This window comes from Danio aesculapii, chromosome 4 (genome assembly GCF_903798145.1).
Source record: "Danio aesculapii chromosome 4, fDanAes4.1, whole genome shotgun sequence".
NCBI lineage: Eukaryota > Metazoa > Chordata > Actinopteri > Cypriniformes > Danionidae > Danio > Danio aesculapii.
In genome coordinates, this window is record NC_079438.1 from 36,658,841 (window position 1) to 36,672,718 (window position 13,878).

Here is a 13,878-nt window from a genome sequence, read left to right on the forward strand (position 1 = left end):
CAATAATGAGCATGATTTTGTTTTATTTTCTGGTCTGTCCTTGCTCGATCTGTCTGCCTCTAGCTGGCTCGTAATGAATGAACTGGACTGACTGGCACAACAGCTGCGTGCTTAAAAACGATGTGTCCGAACATTTATAGGGAGAAATGGAGAATCTAGTTTGTAATTCTTCCATTTCTATTATTATAATAATTCATTTTTATTTTGTTTCAGAATGGGAACAGATTTTGTTCAACGTTCTTTCAATCTGTAAAGATGGTACTTCACTTTGACTTCAATATATGTGCAATGCAAACAAGTATATTTGTCATTAGGGCTGCATAATATTGGAAAAATCAACATTGCAATATTTTTTTTATTCTGCGATATATATTGCGTTAGGAATACAATTTTACTAGATGTGTTGAATAACTATTTGGAAAGAACTTATAATTTTGGATTGATTGGGATGATTCTGTAGGGGAGTGTATTTGCATAAGATATAAGAAACAATCTACAAGCATCGATACTGTAATTTCAATAAAGAAAAAGATACCAATAAAATTAACAGTATTTTGCCTCATGGTCTTTATTTTCTGAACAATTCAATACAATTAATCATTATTAAGTTTTCAAAGTTACAAACGATTCAGTTTCTCATGCCTGAATGCTTTTATAACCCTCACACAGTAACAGGCCTCAAAAAACACTTGCGAAATAGTCAATTATAATCCAGACTTAAAATTGCATATACTCGCAACGTGACTATTGTGAATGATCACGTTGCAATATCAATGCAGAAACGATATTTTGCAGCCCTATTTGTCATGGTAGGAAAATTGTCCATTGAGACATGATGAAATGTACAATAACCACACTTTCAAGGGTGTAGAATTAGCATGGACGGAAGGAACGTGTCCCCACCAATATCCACAGATTATTAAAATGTCACCACCAATAATTTAATGGCCTCCAAAATAAAATAATGCTTTGTCGAAATTTTCCAGTCAGGCTTACTGTGCAAGACTCAGCTGAGACATAAGCAGTTACATTTTAAAGAAAAGTGTCAGTCACTCGAAGTCAAGTTCGCTACAAGTCCACCATAATAGTAACCATGTGCAATGTGCAATTAATGAAAAATTTGTTTTGATTTTGACCTCCATGACGATTATGAAAAAACAACAATCGAGATAAAACGGTTATTGTGTCATAAGCCTCCCCCTTTCCAGAAATCTGCATTCATTCCTTGTCAAAGTATATTTGATTTATTTATTTAAGTTTTTTTTTTTTTAAGAGCAAATTAAACATGTGCTGCTCTGTTTGTACGCTTAGAGAAGGAAAAGAACATGGACATGTAAAGTCATCTTTTTACTTAAAGTGAAAATAAGAAATAAGCCCTCAGTAAATGGAAGTCTTTATTAAACTACCTTTTTGTCAGACATTCATTTAACTCTACATTTTAAATAAAAAGTTAAAGAAATGTTCATACCAATATCAAAAGCAAATCTATGCCCTTGCACCCTTTAAATAAGTAAAACATTGCTCTTACTGTCTCCCAGCAGCTCCTCGGACATGAGTCCATCCTGTCTGTTGCCCAGCACGAAGGCCAGGAAAGATAGGATGAGGGCGTCCAGGATGCCCATAATGGCCAGGATGTACGCCCAGCGCACTGAGCATGCTCCGATAGTGTATTTGTCCGTCCCTTCTCCGCACATCCTCTTCACCTCATCAGCATCCCAGCCATCAGGATATATCATACAGCCCAACACCAGACACGTACCTGAGAGAGAAAGCAGGAAGTTGTTCGGTAAGAAAAGGTCTATGGATTTAATCAACAGCAGAATGCATTACTGGGCTCCTGCGATATGATAGATGGCAGTTCTAGAGCGTAAGCTGAGGAGCAAAATGAGCTCCAGTGAAAAAGACGTGGCAGTTTCGTTTGTTCGATTATGACATGTCTGACAGCAAAGATGAATGAGTGGAGAGGCACTGGTGATACCGGACGAGCCCCCAATTTATATTCTCATACGCACAAAACTCAAGCTCTGTTAGAAGCTGTCAGGAGTGATTTTTGCAACACTTTCCCACCAAATGAAATTGCAAAAGTAACTAGATTTTTCTGTGATGTTTGTCAGTGTAAAAAACTGTTATAGTGGTTGCTTACAGGCAAAAAAGAAGCCCTACTTCTAAGTTTTCATCATATTTTGGGCCCTCAAGTCCTGATTGTCTCCTTCCATCAATGCAAATCCTTTTTTTTTTTTTACCCATTTTATAGTGCAATTGTCTGATTCATTGTGCCCTATAATGCTAAAAGTCTTACCACACACAGCAATTCTCTACATCAAACACTGATTGATGTAGTCCCAAAACTGGTCTTGGCATACCCTCATTTTGAGGTCTCTTTTTTTTTTTAACTATTTTAGATTTGGAAATCCCTACTAACAAGCTGATGAGTTGGTGCGATCAGCTGTGTTTTATTAAGAGATTAGGGTGCAGAGTTGGGGGTATTCCAGCATCTAAATTGGTAACTTTTGACCTGACCAAGTTAAACTCAATTATATTATGTGAAAAATAGTATGTGAGATGAGTTGTAAGTCTGAATTCATAGCATTTGAAAAACAGTTAGCGAGACATGCTTGCATGACCCACAACTTTCACTTAGATTCTGAATCTAATGTACACTTTACTATCCCATGAGGGAACTAAAGAGGGTTTGTAAATTGCAGTGCAGTGATGTAACTCACTCAGGTAGGCCATTTGATAATGACAACATGGTTGATGTAGTATGTCTGAACTCTTTTCATTCTCTTCATTCATACTGATTTAACAAATAAGTTAACATTGGGATTACCTACTCAGCCAGTATGGGATTTCAGACAGACCAAAACCGACTCTGTTCCAGGGCTTCATCTGAAGGCATTGCTTATTTGGGAAAAATGTACACTATTGAAATGCAACCTAGATCAGTGCTGGGAACACTTGTCTATTTACAGTTTGTTACAGTTCAGGAGGTTTATTTCACTTCCACATAATTCAAAGGACAAGCATTTCTGATCTCAGATCAGCAGCAATTGTGGGCACCTACATAATCCGTGATCAATTGAGGCTGCAAAAGAGCATATTTCAGGAGTATCAGACAGAGCCAAATCAGGGTAAATAGATGACATTGTTCTATTAAAGGGGAATACAGCATGTGTTAGTTTTGATGCGCTGATAGTGTTCTGCAGATGCAGAATAATGGAATAATGTCAACACACACGTTAAGGTTGTGCAGAGAAAATACTTTTCAGATATGAATGTTGTAGTTACATGAGGAAAATTTCTATTTTAACCCCATTATTCTTTCTACTAATGTAATAGTTTAATTTACTGTAAATGAATACTGGTTCTGCTTGCATGTTCTTTTTGTGATGCACTGGCAAAGAGGGACCCCCAACTTGAGTTTTACCAAGGGGGCTCTCTTCTCCAGAACAGGCAGACTTTATTTGGGTGAACCCCCATTCTTCAACATGATTTTTACAAAGTTTATGTTTAATAAATTCAGCAAAAAATTATCTGACTATACCATGTATCCCCACCAAGCAGTTTTGTGTTTAATAGATGTCTAAACGTAGACGGCTTGGCTAAAACAAGGTTAAATTTGACAAGGAAAATTTAACAGATGTTTAAGAATAGCCCAAAACTTGAGACAGTTTAGACAGACTTCAGATGTGTAGTCTTTCATTCCTGTGTATTTGATGACTAGTTTAGTTTTGGGCTATTCTTAGACATCTATTATTTGGTTTCCGCTGGCTGCTAAAATTGAGCCTTGTTTTGGTCAAGGCATCTCTGCTTGGATACTTTTAAACAAAACATGCTTGCTAGGATCATATTCCAAAGACAATGGCAAGGCAAGTTTATTTATATACCACATTTCATACATAGTGGCAATTCAAAGTGCTTTACATAAACAGGAATAAAGGAGTTGAGAAAAAAAGTAAAAAGTATGAGAAAAGTATGAGAAAATAAAAACAAATAATAAAAATTCTTAACAGATTAAAATGTGTTAAAACAGGTTCTAAAAAATGAAAAAGAAAAGAAAGACATACTATTGCGATCTGTCGGACATAGCAAAGGGCTAATTCAGTAAAGGCACAGCTAAACAGATGTGTTTGCAGTCTCGATTTGAACATGCCCAAAGGAGCACATCTGATCATTTCTGGAAGCTGATTCCAGCAGTGGGAGGCGTAGTAGCTGAGAGCCAATTCACCTTGCATTGACTGAACTCTTAGAATTTCTAGTTTATATGATCCTAAAGATCTGAGCGATCTGTTTTGGTTTGTACTTTAAAATCTTTTCTGAATGTAACTGGGAGCCAGTGTAAAGACCTGAGGACAGGTGTGATGTGCCCTGATTTCCTGGTTCTGGTCAGAATCCTGGCCCCAGCGTTCTGGATGAGCTGCAACTGTCTGACTGTCTTTTTGGTAAGGCCAGTGAGGAGGCCATTACAGTAATCCACCCTGCTGTTCTTGCTGCTCATAAAAGCATGAACAAGTTTCTCTAAGTCTTCACTGGAAACAAAGCATCTGATTCTTGCAATGTTTTTGAGATGATAGTATGCTGATTTACTGCTTTGACATGACTATTGAAACTCAGATCTGACTCCAGAATCACACCCAGATTCTTGATCTTTTTTGTTGTTGTTGTTTAACCCTTAGAGCTAAGGTATGCATTCACCTTGAGAACCTCATCTCACCTCATCAGTTTTCTCTTTGTTTAACTGAAGAAAGTTTTGGCACATCTAATTGTTAATTTTATTAATGCATTGGCAGAGGTTGTCAATAGGGCTGTAGTCATTAGGCAGTAAGGCTATGTAGATCTGAGTGTCATCAGCATAGCTGTGGTAGGAAATTTGGTTCTGTCTCATTATTTGGCTCAGAGGGAGCATATAAATGTTGAACAGGAGAGGTGCCAGAATTGAGCCTTGTGGGACTCCACATGTCATGGGTGTCCACCTTGACCTACGGTCATCTGTACTGACATAGTAACCTCTCCCTTCAAGGTAAGATCTGAACCATTTAAGAACCATCCCAGACAGCCCAACCCAGTTTGCCTATCCAGAAGTATGCTGTGATTGACAGTGTCAAATGCAGCACTGAGATCAAGCAATCTTAAAAATATAAGTCTCTCTACCGTTGCAAAGAGGATGCGGGTGTTATCTAGATTGCTGTTTATAAGGCTTGAAAAGAAAGTCTGCCTAGCAGTGTTTAGTTCCACATTAAAAGCACTGTCTTTATAGATATTATAATGGACTACTAATTTCGTCTTCCTCCACATACGCTCAGCTTTTCTGCATTGTTTTTTTATCAATTGAACTGCTGTTGACCTTGGTGTTAGCGATATGGCCTTCATAAACTGCTCACTAGTGTTCTCATTTATGCATCTCTTTCTGACAGGGACAGATCTGTCTTCAGTAGCTGGAGTGATCAATATATCAAAGAAAATACAGAAATGATCAGATCAGAACAGTCGATGAAATGTGTAAACCCTTACTTATAAGTAGACCCAAAAGTGTGTCCACGATTGTGTGGGTCATTGAACATGCTGATTCAGATCAAATGTGTTAAAACAGTCATAAGTTCTTTTGCAGCATTGATTTCTGGATTATCAGTGTGAATATTACAATCAACTGAGAGAGAGTGCAAAAGCAAAACGGTTTATTCGGATCAAAATCCCTTATGCAGTTATTTTGACTTTCGAACCCACAACTTAAAACTTGACTGCATTTAATTATTGGTTAAACAAACTAAGGAGGACTGATTTAGCACAGTCAGAGAAAAAGTTGAGACAGAAAAGAGAAAGTTAAAGGAGTGCGAGTAGGATGAATAGCCCACATATGGATGCTGCCAAAGGAATCAGGCATGATTAACACATCGCCTGTTTGTCTTTGTCACACATTTTGCTGTGTCACAAAATAGCTAGTGAAATGAAAAGCCACCCAAAAAGACTCCTATATCTCTGTCCTTCCATCTTTCAATTTAATCTCTTGGTTCGTGTGTCTAATAAGTGAAACTTCAGAAGACATTCATCATCATTATACTAATAGCCATCAGCGGGCTAATAGTAATCACATTAAAGCTGAGAGCCAGTCACCCACATCCCTGAGCCCACAGCTTATTTACACTGCAGTGACTCTGGAGAGTTCACAGGTTTTCTCTTGGGGCTGTTTTTGACAGCCCAACTAAAGCTGTCGCTTGTAGAACTGGTCTTCCTGCATAAGTGTTTTACCTGGTGTAACTAGGCAGGTTTTCATTATATATCCACACCATATATCCATATAACAACTCAAAAAATTCTGATTTGACTAAAATTGCAGATACAAAATTGCAGCATTTCTTTTGTTGTTTGCTGTGAAAATATAGATTTTAGAGAGATGAAGAAGACTATGCTTATGACAACATTTATATCAAGGCTTTGCACACTGGACAAGCATATTTTATTCGCAAGTACTATAATGTTTTTGAATGTAAAACTGCAGATGGGCTCTGTGGCAGGTCGGCATTTTGAATGGTGTGCTGACTGCTCAAAACATGTAGGAAATCAGTGGCAGTTAAAAAAAAAATAATGAAATAAATTCAGTGATTGTGGAATCAAAAAAATCCTGGAGGTATTACACACTGAGATTATGTAAAATTTACTCATAATATTCTAGGATCTGTGCATGTGTTCACACATAGCCCATAAAGAAATGAAATGTGAAATCAAGTTGGTGCGGATAGTAAAGATAGAGTTATACTTGAGCATTGAATGATTGTTGTATGTATGCAGCTGCTGCCATTGTTAGCATTTAAAGGGCACCTATTTTACCCCTTTTTCAAGATTTAAGATAAGTCTTCTGTGTCTCCAGAATGTGTCTGTAAAGTTTCAGCTCCAAACACCCATCAGATAATTTATTATACCTTTCAGAATATTGGATTTTTTTGCTCTGAACACCGTATAGATGTTTTTGTGGCCCTGTGCCTTAATGCTACTTCTCCCTGTCCACCGTTCCCACATGCCTGTCTCCACCTCGGCTGCGTCAGATAAACAGCACAGTGACAGACATGAGATCTCACGTAAAGTTTGTGAGAAATACCATAGTAAGAACGTTCCCAATGAGTATTTGATGTATTTGTTGTGGAGTTGCAACGATGAGTCACACACAAAGTTCACGTATGCGCGCACACAGACACACACAGACAGACACAAGCAGCGCACACACAAAACATGCAATGTTTTTGCATGGCAAATGTGACCGGATACACGTTAATATCCACTGCTGTATGGACATCTGTTACTTTAATGTACAAAATAAACCTGATTTAACGTCCACAAAGCGGGATAATAAATGTGCTAATAAAGACGGTAAAATTGCTGCAATTCTTTACAAATATGCACTGTTTTAAAAACGTTTTAGACTTGTAAAACTCATCCTTGATCACATTTGATGATGATTGATGACACTTGTTTTGGCTTGTTGATATGACTACACGTTACTATGGAGACGTTAATATGCAGCTCTCAATCAATTCGGTGGGCGAGGGGACCGCTTTCCTACGTCATGTTGAGGTGGGCCTCACAATTGGAGGCATTTGGATTCTATTTTAACATAAGGAATTTTTTTTACATCAGGAAAGAGACTTATTGTGTTTATATCACCCCAATATGACTGTGGACACACTATACCTACACACAGTTCTGTCTAAACAGCTCCCAAAATATGATTTTCATCATAGGTGCCCTTTAAAGTTCTGCATCCTGTCAGCGTTGCTCTTCAATGACACTTCTGAGACGCTAGTAGGCAGTGGAGTTTCTATGTTCCACTGTCAGTTTTTGCCAGTGTTTTGAGTGTACATCAGAAATGCTTGCAATGCTAATGTAGCTGTAGCTCAAACTCCCATTCATTCTTTGAAGAAAGAGGTATCCATCCAGAGCTCCACTGCAGTGGAGCAAACATTAACAATGTTTATCTTGCTAGCTCACATTGTTTTTTTTTATTTATAAATAATTAATCTGTATAATGAAAAAAATTATCCACTGAAAAAAAACATGTGGGTTATCATTCAAAGTCTGTTTTTGGAGTGGCAGTCCATCTGTTAACGTCTACTCGAGGGCTTCCATACCACACCCTTCTTACAGTTAGTTTGCTATAAGAGAATGAGGCACAAAAGAGAGCCCCGCCCCCTACTTAATGCTATGTTTCAGTTGGAAATGCATCAACATACTGGAATAAAAGTCTGAGCAATTACAGGGTCATACAGACTGTAAACACTTTTGCCCCTGGCCTCACTTCACTCGTCCTGCCCAAACTCATCACGCCTACCAAGCCAACCAATCGCATTTCTTGCATTCTTTATCGTCTTGCCCAACGACAAATGAAAGTAGTCTTAACAAATTTGTTCAGAAACTGAACGTGATTTTCACGTCACTATGGGACATAACTGGAGGGAAGTTTTCAAAGTTATTGCTTTCAAACCAACCACACGCACGCACATTACATTGGAAATGCTTATAAATAATAGAAAACATCAGCATTTTCTCTCATTTCACTTCCTCTCCAGAGCCTGCAGCACTGCACCACACACGTATACTAATGAAGAGGAGCTCTTCAGCGAAACCTTTCAATGTTATCGAAAAGACACACACTGCTGAGCTCTGATAATGAGCTGTCCTTATCTCACCCATCTTGTGAAAGACAAGTTGTTGTTTTCATCCCATTTTCTCTTATTTTTATGTAAAAAAATCCCACAGAATAGGTTGTGGAAAGCCAACCTTGTGGTTCTGTACTATGGCTGGCTCCTTTCTAATAGATTAGACTGCGGTTGCATTGTGAGGGCTTTGATTTTGCTGGCAGCAAGCACTCATGCTGCATCTGGGTCAGTGAGAGTGCTCTGAATGCAGATGCTGAGAGTGTCACATCCGAGATGTGTTTGTAGATAGAGGCTATAAATAAACACAGTTAAAAAGGAAGAATTCTGCATGTTGGAGTATGTGTGTTTCCTTAAGGAAGGATTCATTTGTAATACCCCTCTCCCCCTTTAGTCTTTCCTCGTCTCTGCATATCTATTTTTTATGCTATCCTGTAATCTCAGCCAACGATTTATTGATGAACCTCCTTGCAGGGGGGATTAGGAGCTGTCCAGAACACGGGTGCTAAAAATATACAACCTGCCACTTGACTACTGGAGCTGTCCCTTTCAGAAGTGGTCCTGAACTTGTATTCACCCAAAAATTTACATTTTCTCATCATTTTCTCACCTTCATGTTCTTCCAAACCCATATAACTTTTTTCTGTACACTCTTAAAAAGGGTGATTTTGCAGTGATGCCACGGAAGTAGCACTTTGGGTTTCCTAAAGAACTTTTCATTGAGCAGTTCTCGAACCACTTTTTATTAAGAAACACAATATACTTTAAATTGGACTAAGAATGGAATGAAATGCTAATTTTCTAACAAAGTCCAACCAAAACAAAGTTAGTTTTCAGTTTGTTTCGTCAATTCAAAACAACTCACCAAAGCAAACTTTTTGTGGGAGTTTGTTTTGGCTCCTAAACACCTTTTAAACCAGGTGTCACCAACCCTGTTCCTGCAGAATTCAGCTTCAACCCTGGTCAAACACACATGAATTATGACCTGAATCAGAATTTGATGATCACAAACAGGTGTGTTTGGTCAGGGTTGCAACTGAAATCCGCAGGAAGGTACTCTAGCTCTCCAGGAACAAGGGCGGTGACTCCTGTTGTAAGCTATCATTGGTCCGTGGTGATTACATAGTCGATAAAGAACTTTTCTTGTCGTGATTCATATCTCATATCCACAGAGAGATTTAAAGACTTGAAGGGGGTCACACACCGGACAAGAAGCCAAGTTTTTTAAAGTTGTGTTTTTTAAAGTTCTAAATATAGTTTTCTATGAGTGTACGGAAACTGGTGGCACTAATCAGTGTCACTTGGCACTTCATGTCTGGTGTGCGACAGGCTGGAGAAAGATGTTTGAACATACTGAAACAAGGGCTGGGTGATCAAAATCAGTATCGATATTTATTGAACACCATTGTCAATAACGATAAAAAAAAAAAATTTGGTATGAAGTTTCAGTATGAAGCGCTATAGTTTAATTAAAATGTGTCTGCTGAGCGTGCACCTTGGAAGCTGTGTCAATAAGCTTAGGGTGTAAGTTTGTCATTTCCAATGGAGGCGTGCGACTTGCACGATGCGCACATGGTGTGCAAGCGGTACGCACATGACACGCATGCATTTTCCAGGTACACTCAGTTGAAAAACTTCTAACTAAGTTTTTCTAAATTAAAACTTTTCTAAATGCCACAAACGCACTGCGATTCATGGAAGTAGAACTAACCAATCTGCTTCTCACTTTGTATGGAATATATACATTTCAGTTAAGGCAGACTAATTACCTCAGACAAACACAGCGCATCCAAACACTGCAGTGCTTTTTACTTTTCTAAAAGTTTGTCCACTTGTCATCCTCTGAGAAAACTGTTGATGGTCGCATAGGTACAAGAGACAAGACGCCATAGAAAATGATGAAGGAATCCATGCGCACTCTTGTCACTTCAGGTCAGAGTAACAACACATGCGAAAATAAGTGCCATATACTGTAGCAGCAGCGAGGAGGTGGTAAATAAAAAAGGATGTGAGGATGTTGCCAGAGTAGCTTTTTGGTTTCTTTTTATTGTGCATCCCAGCCACTAGCACCCCATCTGATAGAGTTTTTAGCATAGGGGGGTAATATAGTCATTCAACTTCACAATTTGTAATGTTCAGCATGTATTTGAATAACGATGGCTGGTTCCTTTACTTGAAAGCTCCGATTTGATTATCATAATTTTTTTTGTTTACAGAGTTTAAGGTTTACTGTATCATTATTATTCACTTTACAGGTGTTGATCTACCTTTATCATTGCACACTTTGTAGCATTTTATTTATCAAAATTAAGAGTTTCTTTAACACTTATGTTTAGTTTATTATTTATTTAGAGATTATATTATTTAGAGATGAGATATTTTGTTTAAATGTTTTTGACTGTTAAAACTATTTGCCTTAGTTATGTTGGTAAATTAAAATAAAGTGGTTAAATAACAAAAAATCTTAATGTTCCTGAATGGATTGTTAAATATTCAATAATTATCAATACCGGATTATAAGAAACAGGACATCATGATTATTATTATTTTTTTTTTTTTTTTTTTTTGCAGTATCAGCCAGCCCTAACTGAAACTGTTCTTCTTTCACAGTCACCATTGTTGTTGTGGTTAGGTGGTACACCAGAGCAGTGTGACACATTTACAAGCCCACCTACTGCAGTGTGGGGGTTGAAGTGTTCGAAAACAGTATACTGTCAGACTTTTCTAACTTTTTTTTCCATTCAAACTCAAAACAATCTTTTGAAGTTTAGCAGGGTTAAGTGTGGAAAAAAAATTCATCTATAGAGGCATCTTTTACTGTGATGAGTATTTTTGTGCACTGGTATGGTCCCATGAAACAATAGATGGCAACCTTACTTTTTAATAGTGTAGAACACAAAAGGAGATTTTTTTTTTAAGAATGTTCCTGCTGCTCCTTCCAACGCAGTGGGTTCATAAAGTGACCAAAAATACTCCCAATAAACACCATGAGCATGCTGTAAAAGTAGACCACATAAAACGTCAACCTGTCATTGATTGTCAGCTTATTTTTGTAGTGTGTTCTGCAGCGTTGCTTCCAGTTGACAGATTTGTGGTTAATTAGTTGACAGTTTTGGCTAATTCAGAACTGATACAACATTGTCTTTCAGTGTTGTGCCATCAGTATAAGAAAGAACTCAACTAAGCAAATCGAATCAACAGAAAATCTGAAATAAAAGCAAAAGTGATGAAAGTAAGAAGAAAACTCCTATTAAAATCACTGCTTTGTTTTCTTCTAAAGCTGTAATTTCAGTTGTTGTAGTTTCAGTTTTCCTTTGTGAATGATCAGTACAGGATACTGACTGCAATATACCTGCCTGAAGGCCATTGGGTGTATTCTGTGTATGGTTAAATTATACACAGATTGCGGTTACATCCACAGGTGTTGTGGATAATAAATAATAAATACACAAATGCACAGATTAGCTCTAATCCCACTGAATCTGCTATTAAAAAATAAAAATATGCAAACATGGATGACATTTGAAAGCTACAGCAGAAACAGCAGGTGAATATAGCATACATGTGTATAGTTAATCTTAGATTAAATGAACTAGATGACTTGGAATAAAGTGCACACCTCATATTGTAGACTTTTAAGTGGGCTGAAATATCTGCTTCTCTGTTGCATGGAAGAAAAAAAAAATCTTAACTCAAAAGTTTTTGGAAAAACATAGCACGCGTATTTAATGCCAGAATTTTCTTTTAGGCAAGCTCTGCTTTTAAGGAAACAGCCCTGCATTTGTTTGCAAAGTTGCAGTGAAGGATAGAAAAAGGGTCTCCCTCGTTCATCTTCCATTAACATCGCTTGACTTGGCAATTGTTTGCAAATGTCTTTACATTCCAGCCAATGGAAGAAGAAAAAAGCATGAAGGATGATAAGATGGATGGAGAGAGGAGAAGATAATGCAAGGTTGAAAGACTCCCTGTCTCCCCTGTCCTTTCTAAGCTGCTGTTGTTTGCTGCTTAATGTATTGTCAAGGCAGGAATAGAGTAGAGCCTAAGGGTTTTGTGTTTCATTCTGAGAATGCTGGCTTGATGTTTTTCCCTGCAGTGAAGGATAAATGATATATAAGTAAAAAAAGAAGAGAGAGAGAGAGAGAGAGAGAGAGAAAGAGAAAGAGAAATCAACCTCAGTTTGTCCATGGTAAATCAAAAAAACCATTCACTTGTCCGATGAGCAGTTTGAAAATGTGAAATCTCTCAAACTGATACACACAAAAACATAGTATAAAGTTTAAATATCACCAATGACCTTTGCATATTCATACACCAAGCCACACTATAAAACGCTATTCATTAATTTCCTTCCATTTTTTTTACAGCTTGGTGCTGAATGTATCTTGTCAGTTGATGAAAATATAAATCAGTGGGAGACCTGCAAAATCAATGCCTCACTGTTATGGACATTGCGGGAGATTTGTAGACACTCCCTTGGGCGACAGGGAGGGTAGGTAGTAAAAATGATTGAAGAAATAATTTACAGCCTGTGTCTCTATAGGACAGTTGGTTTGTAGCAGAGAGAGCTTCTATCAGAGCTTATAGGCATCTCTATGAAATATGAAATCATCAATACAGGCTAAATTACTCAGCAGGGCTTTTCACACTTGAAATTGTTAACCCTGGGTCATCCTAAACCTTAGGCCTCAAACTCAATTCCTGGAGGGCCGCAGCTCTGAACAACCCTAATCAAAACAGCTGATTTAACTAATTAAGGTGTTCAGGACTAGACACTACTAGATCAGCTGTGTCTGATTAGGGTTGGAGTAAAACCGTGCAGAGCTGCGGCCCTCCAGGAATTGAGTTTGAGACCTATGCCCTAGATAAATGGAAGAATGAAATGGAATCTGTCTAGTCAGTCTGCCATCCTTTCATTCGGTCATTCTATCATTATGTATTCATCCATCTGTCCATTAAATGTTGTCTGTCTATCTGTCATAACATCTCTGCCCCTCTTTTTATGTCTATTATCCTATTCATTCCTCTCATCATGTATGAGTCTGTACAGATGCAAGCTGTGCTTTCACGCATAACTGACGCAAGACAAATTTGAGTTCAGCCTGCTTCAGAAAACATCTGTCTGTGACTGTGTGAATTAAAGCCTGGACTCCAGATGATGTGCTCTGACAGTGGCATATGTTTCATATCACTGGCTTGCATTTCTGACCTCGCACAGGCTCGCACGGAGGATTAT

The 13,878-nt window shown here is 37.9% G+C and overlaps 1 protein-coding gene across 1 annotated transcript in view; it reads right to left on the minus strand.

Annotated features, from left to right (window-relative positions):
- Positions 1 to 13,878, minus strand: part of LOC130222937 (LHFPL tetraspan subfamily member 3 protein) — a 58,810-nt gene that overhangs the window by 4,843 nt on the left and 40,089 nt on the right. Inside the window, exon 2 of the mRNA XM_056455567.1 lies at positions 1,529 to 1,759. Coding sequence (XP_056311542.1) covers positions 1,529 to 1,759 — 231 coding nt within the window. The remainder of the gene's footprint in view (positions 1 to 1,528; positions 1,760 to 13,878) is intronic.